The sequence below is a fragment of the Polypterus senegalus genome, chromosome 15, assembly GCF_016835505.1.
Source record: "Polypterus senegalus isolate Bchr_013 chromosome 15, ASM1683550v1, whole genome shotgun sequence".
NCBI classification, from domain to species: domain Eukaryota; kingdom Metazoa; phylum Chordata; class Cladistia; order Polypteriformes; family Polypteridae; genus Polypterus; species Polypterus senegalus.
Genome location: NC_053168.1, coordinates 114,436,654 through 114,462,090, shown reverse-complemented (window position 1 = coordinate 114,462,090; position 25,437 = coordinate 114,436,654). Strand labels below are relative to the sequence as shown.

The 25,437-nt window shown below is 36.0% G+C and overlaps 1 protein-coding gene across 2 annotated transcripts in view; it reads left to right on the top strand.

Moving 5' to 3' along the window:
* nbeal2 (neurobeachin-like 2) overlaps positions 1-25,437 on the top strand; it is a 305,779-nt gene that overhangs the window by 146,772 nt on the left and 133,570 nt on the right. For both annotated transcript variants that reach the window (XM_039737118.1, XM_039737117.1), the window contains exon 3: positions 21,857-22,021. In XM_039737118.1, coding sequence (XP_039593052.1) covers positions 21,857-22,021 — 165 coding nt within the window. The remainder of the gene's footprint in view (positions 1-21,856; positions 22,022-25,437) is intronic.

Below are 25,437 nucleotides of genomic sequence, written 5' to 3'. Positions count from 1 at the left end.
TTCTGAATCCATTATATATATTAAAGACCAAAAAATGTGGAATATGCAGACTGCTTAGGCATTCAGATTTCCTCCTCATAAGACTATTTGTTAGAGGCTCATGTTGGTGACAAATAAGCTGTTTAAATTTTTCTGAGTTAGTGTTCACTAAATCTACATAATTTTGTGAGAATAATTCTGTGACATTATTTTGAAATACCTGGTGGATCCAATTATTTTCAAATGCTCTGTGTTTGAGGCTTCTGTTCCTTTAGACTGCTTTTTACGCACATGCATGTATTTAACTAATTCATTCTATGAATATCACAAAAAAGTTGGACTTCCTTTTGTAATTGTCCATTCTCAGCTGCGTTATTGAAGCTGAGTAATTCCCTTTTTAAATACGAAGGATGTACTAACTTGACCCAAACTTCTTGACATGGATTCTCCAGTTCTTCTTTTCAGACATTACACACTGCATGAATGGTAAAATTCTAATTTTTGTAAGAAGGTGCGGAGATCTTTAACCTACTAACAAAAGGTAGAGACAGACTAAATCTAACAATTCCATTTTCAACCAAAAATAAAAGCACATGGAAAGCTTTACTTCAGCAACTTACAATTATGGAAATGTTAAAGTATTATGCTGTGACTTAGGTGTAAACATGACTGAAAAAACATATGGCAGATACACCATACAGTATTTCATTTTCAGCATTTAAATATAGTAGTTTTAATGTTTACTGGTTATTAAGTGAAATGTATGTTCGCACAACTGTTGACCAAATATAAATAAAGTATGCAGTGTTACACCTATTAATTTTAAGTGTCAGCTGCTGAGCAGAAACCTACTTTGAGCGATGTGTTACTCGAGATAGTGTTTTTTTTTTTTTAATTTCGTAACTCTTACATTACATTCAAAACTCCTATATATAGTTTCAATGTTGTATTCTAATTGTTTTAGTAAACTAACAGATTTTCATAAATTATTTAGCTACAGTATACAGTATTTTGTTGCTTTAACTAACTTTATCAACAATGGTTCCTAGGTTCTGTAGGAATTAAATGTGTTTTCACACACAGTTTGTTTGAAGTGTATTTTTTGACCTCTAAATCATTTCTCCCATAGTCTACGTAGTTTGTTTAGGTAGATGTGAATGTGCCAATCACACTCTAATGCAGACCAAAACAACTGCATCGTGACCCTTTAAAAATGGCATCTCAGTACCACACCAAGCGAACCCTGGAGTGGTTGGCCTAACTTATGAGTGTTATCCAACATGGGTTCAATTTAACTACAGGCAGTACTGGGCATTATGGGATATGTTTCAGTCGGTAATTAGGCAATCTCAATATAAATAATTGGTCAACGTGTACATACTGTATAAGTTTAAATAGAACACCTCGTACCATTCAGTAAGATCAATCCTGGTACTTATTCAGCATCAAAGCCTCCTTATTTCTCTCACAATTGGAAAGCAGCTGACTGTGTTTTTTTAAAAAAAAGGTTTAAATTCACTTGTTTTTGTGTAGATCAAACCACATACAGAGAGTTGATGAGAAATGATTGTCTAGTGCAACTACAGGAGTGCCTTGCGCAGGTGGGCGCCCTTTCACTTCAGGAATGATACTGGCATTGGAGGCACATTAACTTTGTTACTATGTAGTAAATATTACCCAGACATTCCAAAGTGAACATTATTAACACACATTTTCAGACTTAATAACTGTACATGTGTGATTTAACATAAACTAATTTTTTGAGGTGATAAGTATAATACATTGCCAGAGAGTAAATGCACAACATCATACATATGTGCACTTTTTGAGTGAAATTGAAACATCACTATATGCCTCCACTCCTACCTTCTGTACAGACACCCAGATGAAACACATCCTTTATGTTGCATGCAAAGTAAGACGTCAGATAACAGGCATTCTGTTCACAGTGCTGTATCTGGTAAATGAAATGCATAGTTGCAAATGCAGTGGGTACATAAGCACACCTCCTTTCGGCCTATCATGATTTTTCCCCAAGAGAAAAAAGAAGTCCAAGACACAACCACATGGTGTTTTTTACTTCTGATTTGCTTGAAGGTTTGCTGTGTAAAATACGACCAGACAAACTAGAGATTGAAACAAAGTAACTAACCACCTCCTGATTCGGGAATAAAGCAAATGGACTGTGAAGTTAAAATACCTTAGATGTTCCCTTTAAATATTATAGCCATTGGGGTTTGTCAATTTTTTAGCATAAGCTGAAATCATTCAAGTAATCTAGGTACTTTTAAGAGGCATATCATGCCAATGCCACTTGCAGAGTCACAAGAAATAACTTCTAGCTCCCTTAATATCTTAGTTTTCGGCTTTGCAGGTTTGATCTCCATATATCTGAATAGCTGTCAACAAATGCAAAGGATTCCATAACCACAGATCTCTTAATTGCTAGTATTGTTAATGTCAGAAGTTAAATATAAAATCATGTCGGTGAATCATTTTTTGCTTGAATTAAAATGGTGATGAAAAACAGCATATGATCTAATTTGAACTAACCTTAGCATTAACCAAACCGGAAGGAAGGAAACTAATAGGTTCCCTGATTAGGCTGCAAGGGTTTTCTTCCCCTGTTAGGCCTAATGAAACCAGAGCAAGCCCTAAACCACCACTTATTAAGAGGACATCAAAATCCAATAGCGAATTAAAAAAGGGCAAAGGAATCCAATTAAATAGTCATGAAAAAGAACACAAGAACTGTCGGCAACAACTACATCAGCCCTTATGGAGCACAGAGAAAGCACGTTACAAAGGTGGCATCTAGGCATTAAAAAAAAAAAAAACAGAAACCCTGAAAGCTGATGCCACATTTCTATGTGAATAGAATGTGACTAGAAAATGTTAGCAACATAAGATAAGCAATGCAACTAGCTAAGATTGTGACACTTTTTAGCAGTAGTAGAAAAAATAAGTTCAAATTTCTTAAACAAAGACATGGATAATAACAGGTTGCTTGCTAGTTACACAGGTTTGATATTGCTCCTATCTTATCCCCTCCTTTGTCACGCTTTCACCAAAGTAGAGCTGAGACTCCAACACAAAAGAGCAGCGCAGAAAGTTGGAATGTACAACTATTTGAACCACTTTACATTGAAGCTGAGAATGTGTGTGTGTAAGTTTATAAACAAGTGCAAAAATAGATACTTGGTGTAAGGAACAGTATTGTAGTGATTTCTTCATGATTGAAGGAAAGGAAAACAAGTGAGCCAGAGAATACAATTAAACAAGAAAAGAACAGTTTATTATGGTACAAGATTCAAAATGGGGGAAGAAGCAAGGATGATGTGGGATAGAACTAATTTTAAAGAAATAGCATAATGAAAGAAATGCACTAGCTGCTTCTAGTTCCAGTTAGAATGACCATTATTACACAGTGGATGAAACTTTGTCACTTTTCCCTTCCACTGTCTCACAATGTCACTTCCGACAGTTTCACAATCGGCTTATCTGCAGGTTAGTCATTTTACCTGGTGTTTTGGTTAATAACTTGAGTATCGACTTATCCGCTGATGGGCTTATCCACAAGCATATATCGGTGTGTGTGTATGTATAGTATATTTATGTGTGAAACAATGCTATCAATGCAATAGATTTGAGAGAGTCTAGAAGAGAAGTTGGGATTCTAAGTACTCAATAAAAGGAAAAGAAATAGGTGCTCATGGGCGCAGTAACTGAAAGAAATGCTATATATATATATATATATATATATATATATATATATATATATATACACACACACACACATACGGGGTGGGCAAAAGTAGGTCTACAGTTGTGAGTACTATTATGTGAGTACTAGCAAAATACCCGCGCTTCGCAGAAGAGAAGTAGTGTGTTAAAGAAGTAATGAAAAAGGAAAGGAAACATTTTAATAATAACGTAACATGATTGACGATGTAATTGTTTTGTCATTGTCATGAGTGTTGCTGGCATATAAACATATATACACACACGCATATAAACATATATATACATACACACACACATATATATATATATATATACATATACATATATAGCAAAATACCTGCACTTTGCAGCGGAGAAGTAGTGTGTTAAAGAAGTAATGAAAAAGAAAAGGAAACATTTTGAAAATAATGTAACGTGATTGTCAATGTAATCAATGTAATTGTTTTCTCACTGTTATGAGTGTTGCAGTCATATATATATATATATATGTATATGTATATATATATATATATAGCAAAATACCTGCGCTTCGCAGCAGCGAAGTACTGCCTTAAAATTTTTATTAAGAAGAAAATTAAACCTTTTTAAACTGAGGGAAAATATACCAATAATTATTTGTTAAGGATCGCTTTGTATGCCACGTTGTCAGGTCAGCCCTCCGGTTGTAATATGACCAAGTTGTGCGCTGAGCTTACTCTTGAGCACGCAACGTACAGTTGGCCATGTGAAAAGCAATATTGTCACAAATCTCACAGCTTGGATTGCTGCTGTCATAATCGTTTTGAGTTTCATGGTTTGTTTCAATGATGTTAGTATTTGCAGGACTTGTGTTGAAGTGACATTCGCCCTCTGTCAAGCGTTGTAAGCATACAACCGGTTTCATCGATAACTTCACATCCAGCTTTTGAGAGTTTAAATATTCATAAACATCAAAGTGTCCACTACTCAAATTGTCACCTGTGAATCTAAGATGTTTAAGAGGCATTGTCGGTTCTCCAAAGGTGTAAAATATATTCGCGGGTGAAGGAATGTGCTTAGCATATTCATAAGTAAGGCTGCTGCGCTACTCAGCACGCCTCCCATGTAATTGACTGCCTGCCCATATAAGGCCATTCTTCGCTACGGTGTGTTCATTCTTTTCCTTGCTTCGCCAAGGAAGCAGCCTTCTCACAGCTTCTGCACTGTTTTATAAACGAACGACATATAAGAAAGTCCTTTTTCCTTGCTTCGCCAATAAAGCAGCCTTTTTATTTAATCCACAGGTTCTCCGCTGTTTTATTGTTCATTTATTACGATTGTTATACTTATTGTGTAGGTATTTTACACTTAGTTTACTCTTCAGGTACCCATGTCCTTTATTTAATCCGCGGTTTTTCTGCTGTTGTTTTGTTCGTTTATTATGATTATAGTTATTTGATTCCCTTTCTTTGCCTGACTGCCTGCCCATATAAGGCACTCCGCAGTATTTTTGTGAAGCAGCCTTTACACAGCTTCTTCGCTGCGTTATAAACGAACGCCATATAAGTCCGTCCTTTCTCCTTGCTTTGCGGTTCTCTACTGTTTTATTGTTCGTTTATTACGATTGTTATAGTTATTGTGTAGCTATTTTAGACTTGGTTTACTGTTCAGATACCCATTTCCTTTATTTAATCCGCGGGCTCTCCGCTATTTTTTTGTTCCTTTATTACGATTATAGTTATTTATTGATTCCTTTCTTTGGCTGACTACCTGCCCATATAAGGCACTCCGCTGTTTTTTTGTGAGGCAGCCTTTACACAGCTTTTTCGCTGTTTTATTCTCCTTACTTCGCTGTTCTCTACTGTTTTATTGTTCGTTTATTACGATTGTTGTAGTTATTGTGTAGCTATTTTAGACTTAGTTTACTGTTCAAGTACCCATTTCCTTTATTGAATTTGCAGGTTCTCCACGATTTTTTTGTTCCTTTATTACGATTATAGTTATTTATTGATTCCCTTCTTTGGCTGCCTGCCCGCCCATATAAGGTGCTCCGCTGTTTTTTTGTGAAGCAGCCTTTACACAGCTTCTCCTCTGTTTTATAAACAAACGCCATATAAGGCCGTCGTTTTTCCTTGCTTCGCCAACTAAGCAGCCTTTTTATTTAATCCACGGGTTCTCTGCTGTTTTATTGTTGGGAGCTCTTCCTTCTTTTCTACGTACTGTGGTCACAGTCAGTTCATGTGATTACGTGGGAGGTGTGATGATGTCACACGCAGCTCCGCAAAGCCACGGCTGTCGAGCTAACGTCCATTACAGTATATGGAGAAAAATAGGTTCCAGTTATGACCATTACGCGTAGAATTTCGCCTTCCACCCACACGGGAACTTGGAGAATTTGAGTGAGTGAGGGAGGGAGGGAGGGAGGGCTTTGCCTTTTATTAGTATACAGTAGATTAATTATTGTATTATATGTCGTCTTTGTCCTTATTTTTATTATTGAAGTGTGCTTGAGTGTAGCAATCATAACCTGCACATCTTTTCCATACGAGCATTTGTTAACCTACTTTTACCGTCCTGTCTGTACATATATGGGGAAGCGTATGTACAATTTAAACAGATTGTTATTTTCATGGGAATCGTTACATATGCATTACAGCTAGTAATTAACCATAGTAAAAAATAGTAAAACGTAATAAATTGAAAAAAAAATTTTTCATGTTGTGTTAGAGGTATTCATTGTGTTATACGTTTTCATTCTGTTTGGCTTTGAAATAAACACGCAAATACTTTTTAAACTTACACTTTTACTGTAAAACTTCAGTTAAAACAATATTTGGAATTAACTTTTCATCAATATCACTTTGAATTTTGATTCCGTGTTTGTAGTTAAATCGTAACAACGCAATTTATAACTACCCATGAGTGAATATTGTTTCTTTCTAATAAATAAACCGACTTTTTCAAATGTTTGTCCCTGTGATTTGTTAATTGTCATAGCAAAAGCTATTCTGACGGAAAACTATAAATGTTTTAATACGAATGGCATATCAAGACCTCCTTTGGTGTCTAATGTATTCCGTGGAAGATGTACTACATGTCAGAATTGTTCAACCAATTTTGAATACAACTAATCTTGTAATAATGAATAGCCCATCACTCATACATAAATTACCAATTAACATTACAATACACCCTTCTTTCAATAGTAATTCTTCCTGGTGGAAGACTGGACGGTGTTAACGGTTATAGATATTCTACGGGGTATTGTAAGTTGATGTCTTCATCTTCCGCACAATCACCACCAACTGTTTCAGCATATTGATACGCATTTAACCAATTTGCCGTGTAACCGATCGACAATTTTCACGTAAATTTGTTTGACTTCATCGATTCTCAGTGCTAGGATTGCCCGTGTGCTCATTTCTTCTGTTGATAACCCTTTGGGATAAAATTCTTCATTAAGATTTGGACATAATAAGTCTTCTTTTATTGGGAACTTAAAGTGAGAAAAACATAAAAATTTATAAGAGTTGAGAGCACAGGAACTGTGCCTGACAAAAGCATTCACATGAATGAGAGGTGAGAGGACCGTGGGCATGGTCCATTAACCGTAAATGGTTGAGAGGAGGGCAGGATTTGATAAAATATCTTGGCAATACTCTCGTCTTTTGGGACTTGAAAAAATATCTTGGAAATAGTCTTGTCTCGTCTCAAGATTTTTTTTGTAACAGACAGATATATATATGTATGTGTATATATGTTGTGACAGATAGAGGGTGCTATCGTCCTCTTGTACCCCCGGACAATACGTCAGACACCAGGTAAAAGTCCAATAGTTGACTTCATTAATAATCAACAATGCACAAAGCACCCTCCTCTCCACAATACTCGTATAAATAAACAATTCTCCAATACAATAAACCAATCCACCACTCCCAGATGCGTTGCCACCCTTCCACCCAACTCAGCTCAATGCTCTGGTGTTTTCCCAGTCTTTTATAGTCCCTGACCCGGAAGTGTTTCCCATCCTTCAGTCCAAGTGACTCCTTATCACTTCCGGGTCTGATAAAAAGTCCCGGAAGTACGTCATCTCCCCTGTTGCTGTGACTAAGATGCAGGTCCAGGTTATAGGGCACAAACGGCTCTCTGGGCCCCTGTGGTATCCAGCAGGGCTGTAAAGGAAAACTCCATCGTCCATGATTCCCTGCTGGTATCCGGGGCACCTCCATGCTGCAGGGAGAGCTCCATCTGGCGGCCTGGGGGTATTGGCTGGGATGACAAGCCGGCCATAGACCACAATGTATATGTATGTGTATATATGGATATGTATATTTTTGCAGTTAAAGAGGTCTGTTTGATGCATTAAAAAATTTGGTCGCAGTGCCTTAGCCAGGGTGGCTTTTGTTTTTTTTTAACATTATGAAACAATAATATTGTAATGGTGAGTCTGGAGATGCAGAGGGCCATAGGGCCAAACAGCTACTCAGCACTATGCTTTCAGAAGGCACAATACATTATACAAATTAAACATCTGAACGAAAGGACGAAGTTCTTTTAGAAAGGCATTCAAAATCAGGTTGTATGTACTCGCTCAAGTAATATTTTGTTAAAAGTGTAGGTTTAAGGTCATTGTTTAAATTTAAAATATGCCATTGATTTATTTAAATTTGTTTGTGTTGATTCTACAATAAATTTGTGGTTCAGAGTGTTTACTTCATGATTTATATATTAATTTTATAATTACATTTTATAATGTTGGATGCAATTAATCATGATTAATTACATACATTTATGTGATTAATGTTTGTATATATGTAATATATGTATACTATATGTATACTATATATATATATATATATATATATATATATATATATATTATATACATACAGTATGTGTGTATATATATATATATATTATATATGTATATAATATCATGTATATAATATCATATATACAATATAACATTTTGCTGCTAAAGGTGCATCTACTAAATACTGACTTTGAATACTTATGTGATTAATTATTTTGTGTTTTACTTTTGTAATCCATATAGATTTTTCACTTTGACATTAAAAAGTATTTTTTTGTTGATCAGTGTCAGGAAAGCCTAATTAGATCCACTTTGAATCAAAGTTGTATGGTAATAAAATGTGAAAACCTCCAAGGCCCTGTATATAAAGTAGGATCAAGTTAGTAACATTGCATAGTCAGACCTACTTAATTAATTTTATAGTGGTGAGATGCTGCACTGTTTCCTAACCACAGTTTTTGATGATAACTTTTGATGATAACTTGGAATCTAGAAAAAATATTAATGAAATATTAAAAAGTTTCAACTGACAGCATTCCACAACTACATTTATACTTATATATATATATATATATATATATATATATATATATATATATATATATATATATATATATATATATATATAAGTATTTATATAAGTATTTATATAAGTATTTATACTTTTATATATAACTTTATTCAATAGCTAAAATTGATTGACTTAATATTTGTTTTTGTACATTTGGAACTGTTTTAAGTCATTTAGTCATTGTCTCACAGTGAGTCAGTCGTGAGCTTTTTAGCCATTAGATTGTACTGTCTGACAGCTTCACTTTGACATTGCTGTCCAGTGTTCTGTTTCATTTCCCACTTGACTTGTATTTTTTTTTCTTGAAATATAAGAAGCCCCGGTGTTTTCAGTCCCTGATTCTTCTAGTGTTGAATGTTGTTGTTTTTGTCTGCAGCCTTTGGTCCATGTCCAGTTCATCTCAGATTGTTAGATATCGTTTCCTTGTTTGTGTTATGGCATAACACACAGTTTTGTGGCCTTCACGTATGCAGAACAGATCACCTTTCTGAGAGGAAGTAGCAGCTTGGAAATATTTTGTTACATATTGTTTTTATTTCCTTAAAATGATCACAGTGTGTGCTTTTAAGGCAGTGTTTTGTTAGATTGGAGGTAATTTTGTTTATATTACAGTTAAATTAGCATGCCTATAGCTGATTAGATTAATTTACATTTTGTTACCAGTGTGTAGCGTGTTCCTCCACTGTAGCCTGACAGTTTGGTGTGTTGTGCACCCCACCACCCCAGACATCTCGAGAGATGCTTGTTTCATTACATGAAAGTTATTTACAGTTTACTTGAATTGCACTTGGTCCTTGTGGTCCCACCTGTTATCTGCATACTTGTTTGTGTTCCAGAGACCAGTCATACTGGTATATAGTTTGTTGATAAACCTTCAGTTCCGATATTGTGGAATGTGGATGCAAGCTTTGTTAGTCAAAAATGAAATGATAACCCATTTCTCCTTTGACACTTCAGGTTGGACCTCAAAACGTTCCTGTGCTTTAGTTGGACACTTCAGCACTTTGTGACTGTTTTCTTATTCTGTGGTAAATTCTATTAATAGTAGATTTGCTCCATAACATGATCTGCGTCATGTTTCTTTTTTCTTTTTCTTTTTTTTTCTCATATAGTTTCTGATAAACTGATACTTTTGTGTCTTGGTGACCTTTTCTTCATACCATATAAACCAGAACAACCAGAGAAAAGGAAGCTGTGTACGATTCAACAAAGGTTCAATAGAAAGTTATGTTTGAAGATCTGTAATCTAATAAATTAAGTTGTTTTTAAGTAATACGAAAAACAGTCTCACAATTTTTGTTTTACTTTTTACATAATTACAGAATATCACAATTCTCTTCTGCCAATGATAAATGTCCATTTTGAAGCCATCCAGACTACATACAGATTTAAAATGGGCTTGGACTTGGGGATTGGTACTCAAAACCAACCTTATTTATATTTAAAGCCTAATTGTGTTTTCAAATGAATAGTTGGTACTTTTGTCAAAAGTGAGTTGATACTCATGGAAATATTAAATAGGCAAGTTGAAAACCATTTTACTCCTAAAATGCACATATGCATAATAAGTCTCTCAAATTAACCAAAAAAGATGATTTAAATATAAAAAAAGTAAATATTCGAGCAAATGTTTATAATTCTGGGTATTGCATGTTATTTGCAGAGTACACAGAGGCTTAATGACTGTAACTCCACAAAACTCAAAGGAAGGAATGGTGTTCACATGTTTACCTATGAGATACACTCAAGCTGGCACCAGTCTTGGGGGTATTCTGTTAAAAGCAGCATGCATTATATAGTCAGAATACTTTTTAAAGTAATGTAATACTTATTTTATTAAAGTAAAAATATCTATGTTATTTAAAAATATATTGATTTTCTTTACTACAGAAGCTTATTCCCACCAACTTAAAAAATTGCATTATTTCACATAATTATTGTCTTTTTTCGCAAAGACCTTGCCTGCTGCTGTTGGTGTAACAGCGTGCACACGTATGTTCTGGTGCTAGCTACCGAGTAAGAAATTATGCAATCAAGTGAAAATAACTGAACAAAAGTTAAAAGAATATATTTCGTCTTGCATGTTTTGTTTAAATTTAATCAGCCCAGTTTAGGGTAACTGGGAGGCAGAGTTTATCGCAGCAAAAAGCAAACATGGTGATCACTGATCCTTTACATTGCTCAATTGCCCAACCAAGCCGAAAAGAGTGTGCTGTGTGAAGTCTGGTAATAGAAGCATAATAATAAAGTGTCGGTTTATTTTGAGTCCAGTTATTTACTATAGCAGATTGCAGATGAAGGACTAAATCTTTTTTATAAAACACAAGAAATTGAACAAATGTGGCTGTGTCTCTGGTCAGTTTCATGAAGGTTCATGTGTTTAGGATTTAACAACAGATGCTGGCTAGTGAAATGTACTGTTATTCATACAAAAAAAGAAAAAGTGACTCATTACATTAAGTAACTGTGTAACAAAGAAAAATTTAACGAAGTAACTTTTGAAAATAATCTTTGCCAACACTGGATGGCACTCTGGATTAAAAGTAATTAATTTGGTATTGTGTTGCAGAAGACCTGTGGTGGTAATGTTTGGAGTTTGTCCCTTGATCAAGGTTGCAAGTGATTGTAGTGAAATGAGCTGGAATTTATGCATAGGCACCTGACACTGTGCACGAAGGAATCAACGTCACACTTTGTGTAATATTAAATAAAAAAAAAAATTAAATACAGGAGGAAATCATAGCAGTACTTGGTCAACCATTAGATAAATGTCAGACCTGTCCAAATCCCAAGCAGGTGTGCCCTTTAGAAAGAATGATCTGCCACCTCATGGTGACTGTAGATGAACAAATCCTTGTTAGGATAGCAAACCATAAAATCAGACATGAAAAGGAGCTTAAATTCTTATGAGCCACACCCACTGACACTATGCTTTGCAAAATTATTATTAATATTTTTTGCATTCTTTTACAATGAGTCTGCAAAGCATGAAGTACTTTTGACTTGTGCACTGTTGGGTGAATCTTGCAGCTTCCAAATGAAACTATCACTTGAAAACACAACCCTCTGAGTGTACAAAGTGTTGTCATCAAAAAGAAAGTATATCTGGACACACTTTGCACCCTAGTAATGTACACATGAAGCCCAGACAGAATCGCCTATGATTACTTGCACATTATAAATATTGTTGTTTTATTTTTCATTAGCTAAACAGCTTTTTGGTTTTTGAAGCCAGAAGATGTGAGGTCACAGTATTATCTGTCTTTTAAGTTAGTTCAGGCACTATGAAGGTGTTCATGTCTCACAAATAAAGTAACTAAATGTACTAATTATTGCATTGTAATGATGTAAAGTTTAGTAATTTTTATTTAGCTGATATTTTGCTTCATAACTCAAATATTATTTAAAATCAGACTTAGGGATTACCAGGAAACTATTAAGTTAACAAGTGATTCTTCTTCTTTTTCTTTTTGCTGTCCTGTTAGGACATACATCTCTTTCCATATCTTCCAGTCCTCTGCATCTTGTTCTGTGATACCCACCAACTGCATGATCTCTCTCACAACACCCATAAACCTCCTCTTAGGCCTTCCTCTTTTCCTCTTTCCTGGCAGCTCCATCCCTAGCATCCTTCTCCTAATACACCCAGCATCTATCCTCTGCACATGTCCAAACTAGCACAATCTTGCATCTCTGGCTTTGTCTCCAAACCGTCCAACCTGAGCTGACCTTCTGATGTACTTCTAATCCTGTCCATCCTTGTCACACCCAATGCAAATCTTAACATCTTTAACTCTACCACCTCCAGCTCTGTTTTCTTTCTTTTTGTCAGTGCCAACCTGTCACAAGCCACCTACAGGAGCAGGTAACCTGCTAGTAGTTTGTGACCGACCAGGGCCGGGAATTGATAACATCAGAGGCAAAACCAAAGAATGATGGAAAAGTAAAGAAAAAAAGTAAAACGGTCGTTTATTGTTTCAATCCACAGTTCTGGGGCAGTAATATATAAAGTGTCCATATACACACACGAAAAATTAAATAAATAAATAAAATAACCCATAAATTTCTGCACCACAAACATTGTCAAACAAAAATAATAGGAGAAAAAAAACAACCAAAATAATCAAAATGTAGCCTTATCTTCGAGGCAACTTTCACTTTCTATGGGAAAAAAAAAAACCTGGCTGACCATTAATTACAAAAAGAAGGCACTGAAGTGTCTTAAATATTGAAGCTCCTCCAATTTCCAAAAATCAGGAGCCTGAACTGACTAATAGGAGACTGTCATTCTCCCCTCAAGCAGCCCATACACAACTCTGCAATCCTCAATCAGGTAAACGTTTCCCCCCCAGCGGCCCATGTCCAACCCCTTATAAAGCCGCTGTCATTTCTTTCCGGAGCCCACTGTTGTAGGACAACATTAACCATATTCTGGTTGGGGGGAGGACCACCCAAAGGCTCCACAACCACACTAACCTAACCCTGCTCACAAGAAACAATAACAATAAATCAATAACACTTTCCTAAATCTGTAATGTCCGAAATAACAAACAAAAAAAAAACGTTAAACCAACAAAACTCAGACTTTTATTTTTTTAAAAAAAAAAAAAACCTTTCATCCCCACAGCCATTACTTCCCAGATTCCCAAGCACGGCGCAAGCGCCTGATTAAAGTGGCACGTTTAAAATGACATCTGGACTGGTGCTTGCGTCCTTAGTTGTAAGGAGATAGCCGGTGAATAAAGAACCACAATAACCCCCTCCCTTCACCCGCTACCGAATGACAGTAAGTCCTCTTATTTAAAACCCTTTTTTTTCCTCAGTAAGTATATATATATATATATATATATATATAATTTATTTATTTTTTCTTTCTCAGTGTCCTGTGCTGCTAGACACTCAAGGTAAAGTTATACAGGGGTAGGCAGCAAGTTACTATGGAGACACGTTCCTGCATCACACCACCATGTCTGACCCATGTAACACAGATTGCCTTACTACTGTCTTGTAGACCTTCATTTTCACTCCTGCTGGTTCCCGTTTGTCACAAATCACTACTGTCACTCTTCTCCACCCACTCCACCCTACTTCAACTCTCTTCTTCACTTCTCTTCACACTCCCTGTTACTCTATACTGTTGATCCCAGGTATTTAAACTCATCCACCTTCACCAGTTAAACTCCATGCGTCCTCACCATTCCTCTGACTTCCCTCTAATTCATACACATGTATTCTGTCTTGATCCTATTGACTTTCATTTCCCTCTTTTTTCTTTAGCATATAATCCACCTCTCCAGGCTTCCTTCAACCTGCTCCCTACTCTCGTTACAGATCACATTGTCATTAGCAAACATCATAGTCAATGGGGACTCCTTTCTAATCTCCTCTGTCAATCTGTTCATCACCATTGCAAATAAGAAACAGCTCAGAGCTGATCCCTGATGTAATTCCACCTCAAACATAATTGCATCTGTTACTCCTAGGACAGACGTCACCACTGTCATACTTTCCTTGTACATAACCTGAGCCACTCCTATATACTTCTCTGCCACACCAACTTCCTCATACAATACCACACGTCCGCTCTAGGCACCCTGTCATATGCTTTCTCTAGGTCCACAAAGACGCAGTCCTACTCCTTTTGGCCTTCTCTATACTTCTCCATCAACACACTTGGAGCAAACATTGCATCTGTGGTGCTCTTTCCTGTTAGGAAACCATACAGCTGCCCATTAATCATCACCTGCCTTCTTAACCTAGCTTCCACTACTCTTTTCCATAACTTTATGCTGTGGCTGATCAATTTTATCCCTGTTGTAATTACTACAGTTCTGCACATCATCCTTTTTCTTAAAAATCAGTACCAGTACATTTCTCCACTCCTCAGGCATCCTCTTAGTTTCCAAGATTTTATTGAATAATCTGGACCAACAGCCTTCCCATTCTTCATCCTCCTCATAAATGTCCTTACTTCCTCCTAGATAATTTTGTTGTACTTACTGGTTCACTACTCTTTCCATCTGCTCAACACACTGTCTTTGCTTGTGTAACAAATTAAGTTAACAAATGATGAGCAAAATTTTAAATCACTGGAGCTGTAGGATGTAGTTGGTTAAAAAATGTAAAAAATGCAGCTGGTGCAAACTAAACAGCATAAGATTGTAGCATGGAAAAACTTGCATTATTTCAGTTATTTTTTGTTTGCATTAATGAGAATATCTTAGCCTAAAGTAACAGTAACGATTTTTGAGTAAATTGGAACAGGATCAGATGGAGAATAATACTTTTAGAGTACTGAAGAAGTGTTTAAAAATCTGGTTTGCATACACTTACTGATCAAAAAACAGCAAACCTAAATTTTGAATGGCTCTGCCTGCAAGTTTTACTAACTAAAATAACATTATGAAAAGTCAAGTTATTGTATTTATAGAGCACATTTTAAAAACATTAGACCGAACATTACAGATACATTAAATATAGTAAAGCAAAAGACAATAAAAACATTACACAAATTAATGAAAAAATCAAATAAAATGACAATAAATACAATAAAAAAATAACCAGTAAAAATCAGATGCACCAAGATACAAGATTATATAGAATCAATTGCCAATAAATGAGTTTTCAAATGGGTTTTTAAAGTGTATATAGATTGGGATAGTTTGATATGTTGGTGAATTGCAATCAAGACTTCCAGTTGACTGTACTGGCATGAATGTCTACCACTGCTCCTGGTTTTTCTTTCTTATTTGAAGTTTTATTGAATTTGAAAAACAGCAAAAGTATGAAAATGCTGATTGTGTTAGTGCTGCTGAAAAACCAAACTGCAAAATACAGCATTGCATGGCATGCCTGGAGTAGCACAACAGCAAAATTAGTGTAAGATAAAACAAAGAACTTTGAATATTAGTTTTTGCTTTTGAATCAAACTTTTTATAAATAAGTGTGAATGGTAACATTTAATTTGACAACCTTAATGTGTAATATCATTTCAGCATGTGTTATCAGAGTGGAGTTTGAGAAATGATGAGCAAAGGGACCTGGGCCACCGCAGGACTTGACAGTCTTGCTTCCTGTTTGTACCGTAAATGAGATGTACAAGTTATGAGTAAATTATATTATCACAGAAAGTGTAACACATTATGTAATATGGCCTTAATCTCTATGGATAAAGAGCACAGAACGAAGAATTCAAGAAATGATGTGTAATGTGTTCGTTTTTTTTTATTTAAACACATGCAAGACAAGTATTGATGTCAGTAGAACTGCATCCACATTTTGCTTTGCTGTTGCATTGACTAGCTATTAGATTGATGCTTAAGTGAATGAGCCATGGACGCAGTTTTCTAACACAACAAATAACTAATGGTTACTCCCCTGTAGTGGTAGCACTGCTGCCTCGCAGTTTGTGGAGTTTGCATGTTCTCCCCGTGTCTGCGTGGGTTTCCTCCCACAGTCCAAAGACATGCAGGTTAGGTGGATTGGCGATTCCAAGTGTGTGCTTGGTGTGTGGATGTGTTTGTGTATGTCCTGCGGTGGATTGGCACCCTGCCGGGATTGGTTCCTGCCTTGTGCCCTGTGTAGGCTAAGATTGGCTCCAGCAGACCCCTGTGACCCTGTGTTCGGATTCAGCGGGTTGGAAAATGGATGAATGGATGGATACTCCCCTGTAATGACTTTCTTTCAGTGCTTGTGTAAATAGCCAGACATTGATTGCCTTTCTATTTCCATAATGTACTGTATATAATATGTGCTGCATATACAGTATGTTGTAATATAAAAAATTATTGCTGTTAATTTGCTTTTATATGACCTAAGGGAAGAACTTTAGTCCTCCTTGTAGACAGACACCCCTGCACAACTTGTGTTCTCTATGATCATTGTATCTGTGCAGCTCCCTAAAGCAAGGCCTCAACAACCACTGTAAGGTTGTTAAGAAATGGAGGAGTACACCATAGTGTGTTTTGCAACATAGTTAAGCAACCATGTGTTTCAAAATTACAAGAGGGATTTTAAAGAAGACAATGGCATAATATAAAGTACACTAGCTATGAACAATCAAATTATACATCAGCAGCAAATCACTCTGAAAACACACTGTCCATTAAATCACACAGACACATGTATGAGTACCGTTGTGTAAACAACAACAACATTTATTTATATGGCACATTTTCATACAAACAATGTAGCTCGAAGTGATTTACATGAAGAAGAAAGAGGAAAAAAAACAAATAATTAAAATTAGGGAACACTAATTAACATAGAATAAAAATAAGGTCCGATGGCCAGGGAGGACAAAAAAAAACAAAAAAAAAATTCCAGATTCCTGGAGAAAAAAAAAATAAAAATCTGCAGGAGTTCCAGGCCACGAGACCGCCCAGCTCCCTCTAGGCATTCTACCTAACATAAATGACCTCAATCAGTCCTCATTGTATTCAGGGTGATGATAAAGATGATATAAAGAAGGCACAGAAAGGGCAAAGGTGTATGATAAGAGATTCTACATTTAAGGATTCTTCATTTTGTTCTATTTGTCTATTCTTAAACACAAAATCCAGTTCAGTGTTACAGGGTCTTATTGCTGAATGAGGTGAAAGTGTATTAAAGGGCACTCCCAAACATACAACCACCCTCAGGGTGGCATATTGACTTTAAATCTACATCTTTAGCCTATGAAAGATACTGGAGCATATGGAGAATTTGTGAAGTTGACACAGGCAGGGTCTAGGTGAAGGCTATGGCGTATTACACAACGTTTCCAACAATTTTAACTTATTAACGTCATAATCTTAGAGACTCGGGGGCAGTTGCAGGACACTACTGTGACTTCCACTCATGTAATTAGACATATATAGCGACTTAGGCCAACTAATTTCCATCTCACCCTGAAAGGCACAGCCTCTGTATGCTGAGAGTTAACACCCACTTGGAAGTACAATACATGTAATGAAGCTACAAAGAGTAAGGAGCATGTGTGTTGCACCTTACTTGTTTGTCTAAAGTCTTATTTTATATATGTATGTATCCTGCAATATAATGGTAAAAAAGAAAGAAAAAGGATAAAGGTTGCAACTGAACTTTGTTGTACTTGTAAAGCATTTATTTGCATGGACACCAGTGCCGTCAGGCAACACATCATTGACTGTCAGCAAAAGGGATGAGCTTGTGATACTTTGAAAACCGAAGACTGTCATGACAAGGTCATCTAATTTGACATCCGCACCTATTCTTAGTTGTGTAAATTGACATATTCAGGTGATAAGATTAGCAACTACAGCTGTCAAGTTTGACATCACTCTGACCAGAAGTCGAGTTATGTGGCATTAATCTTGTGAATGAAAACTGAGGCTCTGGAGCAGTGAGGCAGCAATGCTACCAATTGTAACACACAAATTCCATCTTATTATTTAAGATGATACAGATTGGAAAAGTTTTCACTTTGATAGGCAGTGAGGCCTAGTGAATACAATGTGGAACTGTAAACCACAATCCTGTTGATTCAGACTCCTTTACTTGTTGACTGTGTGACTTATTACACTAAGATGTTCATAGAGTTGGATATAGATTAAGTGCCTAGAGCAAATAAAGTCATGATTAATTGAATCCTTACACTGACAAAATTTTAAGGCAAAGTAACCACCAGCGTTCCAAATAAATCAACATTCAATACTGCTTGAAAACCTTGCACTAAAATTTTTAAACACTGTTGATATAATCAATAGCAAGTGCCAAGATGCTTTACATTTCATACCTAACAAAACAGCCCTTATCCAACAATTATGGTTTTGATTTGCCAGCATCTCATATCTGCTTTGTTCTTCAGACTTTTTCATTCTGGAGATCTTTTCATGCATGCATAGAATGTAAACACATAGTAGCAGCAAACGCAGATTATATGTTTAGGAAATTGTGCTAAAATCAAGTCACACTCCATCATCAAGTCTACCATAATGTAAACTTATCAAAATTAATTCCTCGAATTTTAATTGAAATAGTAATTAAAAGAATGTTTCTGAGTGAACAAGACATGTCTGCTGAGGAGATCATAGATGAATGAGCATGCCCAGATTTATATAAGAACATGCTTATGGATCATTCATTGGCCTGCTGAAATGTGGATGTGACACAGTGAAAAGTATTCTTTGGGCTATTGTGTTTTAATCAAAAAATAAATCTTTTTGTTTTACACATTTGATTATTTCAATGTTTGGTCACGTGGAGGCAAAAATCTGTCTAAGCAGAGTCACCAGTCAGCCTGAACTGCATGTCTCTAGGAAGAGGGCTGTACTTTTTACTACTGTCAATGTAATGTGTCTTCTGGTTTTTCAATAGAATATTTTCAGTGCTATCAATCAGAGTGAGATGATGCTTTCATATAATTTTATTTATTATGTATTTATGAAAAATATTCCATACGTTGTATGTGTCCCAAAGCAAAACACAATTTTACAATAGTGAAACTATGGATTTGGGAGAATGAGGGTGGTACTTGTTTTAGCTAGTAATGATAACTCCCACTTTCTCAAAGCAACTCAATCCCGATACAGTCCACGAGTAAGTAACTGCTCAATCAGCTACTTAGACTCAAATCGTACTTTAGGTTGTGTTATAGTATTTGTAATTAGCTGGAGTTGTATACTTGAATTCATACACTGCTATATTGATCCATTCATTAACTCATCCTTCCAGCCATTTATTTTCAAACCCACATGGTCATTATGGGGTCACAGAGCTATGAAGCCGTATTATGGCAGCACTAAGAAAGGACCCTAACAATGTGAGAGTAAACTGGAATACCCAGAGAAATCCCATATGAATCCATGGAGAACCTCCAGCTCTACAAAACTATAATGTGGCTGTGAAGTAGTATGCGTGAATCTGTGGAGAACTTGCAGCTCTGCCCTACTGTAATGTGGCTGTGAGGTAACATTGCCAAATCATTGTCCTAATGTGCCATCACTGCTAGTTCAGCAAAAAAGTCAATTCACTATAAAGATGGTGCCAGTTATGATGCAAAACTGCACTACTTAAACATTTAGGTGCTCTTTATTACATTTGCACAATCTTTGTAAATTAATCCGCCAAATATTATCGAGTGTGTTAACATGTGCTTTAATATCCCATTTGTTCCCCTGGCTTTAAAAATGCCTTGTAAACCCTTATTCTGGTTAGAGAAACTGGGGTATTGGTCTCAAAGAAACTGGGTTAACACACATAGATTTCTTTGTAATTAACCACATGCAAACCCTTAACTGGGTTGCAGTTGAGCATCATATAGTCTGTACATGTCCATTGCGCCCTGTCAGCCAGCACATGTCTTTGCTTTACGCATGCATCCAGCAGCCAAAGGGCAACCTCATAAGCAAGCTGATGAATTGCAGCTCTTTGAGCCCCCAAATAGATACTCTTTCAAGCCTTGGCTTTGCCTTTAAATTCTTATAAATCATTAGGAAAAAACTGAAGACAATATGCAGCATTCAAGGAATTTTATGCCCAGTTAGTTTCCTCTATGATAGCTAATACAATGAATATCTTTAAAATACACAGACTAAATGACACATAACATTGAATTAAAATTTTACGTACACATAACACATCATACATTCAGCACAAAGTATGTTGTCTTAAACCGTTCCAAGTCCACCAAACTTGTATAGACAGGTTTGGCAAACTCCCACAACTCTTCATATAGCCATTGAACAGATAACAGTGGAAACTGTTCACTATTTCTATGGAATCTTTTTTTTTTTTTTTCCAACATTCAGTGTTTAGGTATTTGCCAGAGTCCCCATTCCAGCACTTGGGCATAAGCTGCTTATTGTGATACCTCACTAATTGTGTCACATCCCCGCATCTCACCTATTTATTTATTTATAATTTATTTTTTTGTAAGGACTGATGTATCAAGTTATGTGCACATTCTTACTCTTGACAGTGTGGTCAGTCAAGAACAAACTTTTCACCAAACTCGCTGAAAATAGTCTGGTTTGAACCTATGTGAGATTGAATAAAATGTATTTTGTCAACACTGGGTCAACTTTCATTTTCGTCTCTTGTTACCACTTGAATTGCCCATTGATCTTTAATCAAGTTTGAATCTGATAATAATCATTTAAGATCCTCATTCTTAATAAACAATTTACTTTTGGTGTCTAGTAATGGCACCTAGGATGAACTTTAGTAATGTGTGTGAGAAGGCAAGGCAGAAAAAATAGTTTTATTAGTAATAGGTTTTTAAAAAATGTTGTCACTCTCTTAATATTTAGGATGCAACTTGTTATACTGTGTTTTTAAGAATGTAATACATCTGTAATAATTATTTGTTTTAAAATATTGAATGCTCAAGTGGTCTGAAATTGTAAACCCACAGTTCTGACAAAATCATCTTCAAAAAACATACTTAACATATTACATTTTGTCATTGTCAATAAAAAGAATTAGAGAAGTCAGTTGAATTAGTTAATATAAGAATTGATGGTTGTATCGAATAGTCTAAAAGTGCTGTTTATTTATGATGAACTGATTAGGTAAGTGTGCCTCCACATTGTGAATAAACAAGTTATTGTATAGTTGAGCCAATATTTTCTGACTGTGGAGACCCATGCCTCTGTGTGCTCTATTAACATTTTCCTTCACTGGTGTCATCTTTCTTTTTCTTAGGTAAAGTATATAAATTTGACATTGACTACATTTGATACGAAATGCACTGTTTTCAATAGAGTATTATTTATGAAAAATGTTTTCTGTAAATTAAAGTGTTGCTTTTTTTTAATATTATGTTTCCAAAGCCCAGAGGATTCGTCTTCAGAGATTCCATTACTCCCAAAAGATGTGTTAAATATCCTGAGTAACCAGCTTGGTCACCGTGGCCATCAGTTAACTGCTGGAGAAGATGTTCAGAACAACATTAAACAGTCACTGCTGCTCCTTAAGTTCCTCATTATCATTTGCAGGTATGCGCTCTGAACATTAAGTCTTTTGATTCATTTATGTGCATTACTAGTGGTAGCAAGTAAAACATGGCACCTGTCATGCCTATTCATTATCATTCTTATGTAGTTTTTAATTGATAATATGTGTGATTGAAGATGCAGTATGCTAGTGTTTTTAATAGCATATAGCTTTGTTATGATGTAGAGCAAGCAAAGATTGCTGTCTTGCAATGGTGGAGGATGCATTTAATTCTCTACTGGGTCATCCCAGCATGTTGCCAAATAAATGAGTTTGACTTTGAGTTAGTTAGCCTTATATTCATAACCTTCGGCATTTTGTGCTCAATGTAACATTACTCTAGGAATGCAGGTGAGATCTTTTCTTCAGCTCCTGACAGTTGTACTTTCCATTCGTTTTTATTCTAGCTACACTTCAGTCAGATTGCTAATATGTATGTGAAACCCAACAGAAATCAGTTTTTTTTTCTGGACTTCCATTTCTAACTGTAGTTCTCACTTTAAGATGAAATTGTAATTTAAGGTTCTAAAAGTTCTGTATTTCAGGCTAATCTATCATTTGCCTTGTCTGTCCTGCCTATTTCTATTTCCACTCCTTGTCAAATTGCTTATGCACCAGTACAGTTATTTTGCATTGTGCATTCCGGGCTCATGTTAGCTTTTTATATGACAAGTCCCATTGATAAATACATGTTTGATTCAACTTGACCACTTCAGTACACATGATCTGTTGAAAGAAAAAATAATGTATTAATCAGCTTTTTTTAATATTAGGACAATTTTGCAGTACTGATGTTTGGCTGTTTGCAGTTTCATACCTAACTTATCCACCTTACTAGTGGACCTAATCCGTTGCCCTGCATACATGTTGAATCATCCTGCTGCTAAATGTCAGTTGCTAAATGTACCTTCTTCCGTCAGAGCAGCAGGCTGAGGCCATCCATTGTCTCGTAATGCATGGTACTGTACATTCTTAATTCTTGACTTGGTTATGATAATCAATATACATTCCGTTCACCTTGGTTAGTCTTAAAGGTGATACAACATTTCTGGACCTGTGTAATCTGATTCAGGTTTGTGGAGGCTGGGGCCTGTCCCAGCAGCATAGGGTGCAAGGCCAAAGCCAGCCCTGGATAGGTTGAGATTCCATCATAAGGCCTACAACTACAGTCACACTTATACAGGATCAATGTAAGGGATGACTGAACCCAGTACGCTGAAACAATGAATTGGCTGATCTAAACACAATGCTCCCATCTTGAATTTTAAGTGAGTTAATTAAATAACTTGCAATCCGTGTTTTGTTCTTGATAGTAATTTGTTCACGACACTAGTGAGACTGATCAGAAAAAGCTTACAGTTGTCCAAGATTTTTATGCTGTACTTTACAGTGTTTAATTGCATGCGCTGTCCCTGCTATTATTTCTCATTCAAAGTACAGTATTAGACTGACCACATTCATTTTTTCATTGCTTATTGTCACGCATGCATGTCTGTGGACCATTCGCTGGGTTCATCAGAGATATGTAATACTGCTCCAGGTCGAGAGGGGGTGCTGATGCTAACATTCTCCTCACTTCTTCTTACTGCAGCACAGAGAAGACGCCCATTGAGGGCAACTGACCCCACCCCTTCCGGTCCCCAAGCTATAAATCCTGCTGCTGATGGGAGGAAGTTTTGTCTTACACCACGCCCAACTTAGGCTGGAGTTCCATCCTGACCCCCTTGCATTGATACCCACTCTTGTTCTGCCCTCTCATCGATCCCCTTTCTTAATTAGGCTTCTTTTTTCTGTTTAAGAAAGTTGTTGACAAATTCAAATCTTTATTCTCGCCATACGCCTAACAAGATGCTCTTTCACATATTTGATTAAAATGCTTTCTTAATTAGATCTCTCTCTTCTGTTTATGTGTCAATGGGTGCATTAATGCTCTGCTCTTTTTTTCGTTTTATTTAATTTCATTCTTACAGAGGTGCTAATCAAAAGTCTTTCATTCTAACGTGTTTAGCTTCATTAACTACCCTGTACTATACAGGAAACCAATTAATGAAAAATAAAGGAAGGCACATGATGCCCCAGATTAGGGGATACCTAACATAAGGGTGTGTGTAGCTGTGTCTGCATACGATGCAATATAAGGTTCACTTGTAGTTAAGCAAAATAATGGAATTGCCCTCACAGCAAGAGCACTGGGGAAACTGAATACAAATGCTGAAAGGAAACTTGCAAATTGATATTTATTATAGAATACTCTGCAAGCTGTTTAACTCATGCATTTGGTGAAAAAAAGACGAGAAATAGGGATTTAAATTTAAAGGCTGTTTCTGGATGAGAAATTTGGCTGGAGCACATGTTGTCAGTACTGCACAGTTAATCCAGTGGGCCAGCAATTATTGGTGTCTTAGATAAAGATGACCAGAAACGGTCATTTTAAATAGTTGGTGCCAATGACAAGGTTTATTTTGTTCTCATAAAGTGGAAAGACTTAAATAAATGAAAATATCAAACACATTCTAATAACCCATCAGGCAACCCTGGATTAAGCGGGTTAGAAAGTGACTTTACATGATACAGGAGAAAGCAGGGTGAAATTACACCTTTTATTGGCTAACTAAATAGATTACAAATGCCAATTTACATGATATGTAATACAGTCTAATAGAATTTATTTAAACCAGATGTTTTAATGTCAGTAACATCATTTTCTAATAACAAAGCTGAATACCATAGATTCTTCCTTTTCTTTTAAGAAAACAACAGTTCAATCAAATTCTACCTATTTAAGTACAACTCACTGGGAATGTTGTTCTTTGCCCTTTTTTATTATAAAAATATAACAAATGGAGTACCTATTGTCATTCTTTACCATCGCGATTTTCACACAGATGTCTACAGACACATGGAATAAGTTACCAGGGAGCGGGAACCTTCAAAACTCGATTTGAGGCTATTTTGGAGAAATTAGGTGGAAAGGATTGACAAGCTTTACTGACTTGAATAACATCTTCTCATCAAAATTGTAATGTTCTAATCAGCAATGACAAACCTTCACAAAAAGAGATGAATGAGGTAATGGGTATAAAATATCTGTAACAAGCAAAATGAATCTCTTGGCCAAATTAGGGCTATATGCAGGGATTTCAGAACAGCTGGAGCAGTGGTTGACTTGTCCAAAAGGGGGACAAGTGCATCTTGTTCCCATGTACAGTGAGCAATGGAAAAGCTTATTCAGGGGTCTTGTTATATCATGGCACAACCCAAAATCAATATATGGTCCACCCACACCAATAAGCAGTTTGGAAGATTTGCCTGAATAAATCCCTTATTGAGAAGAACACACTGAACAGCTGCACTTTCCCCAAAATCTTTTTGAGATTTTGTTTGGAACAGGGCACTGTAGTCAGATGAGATCAAAGCT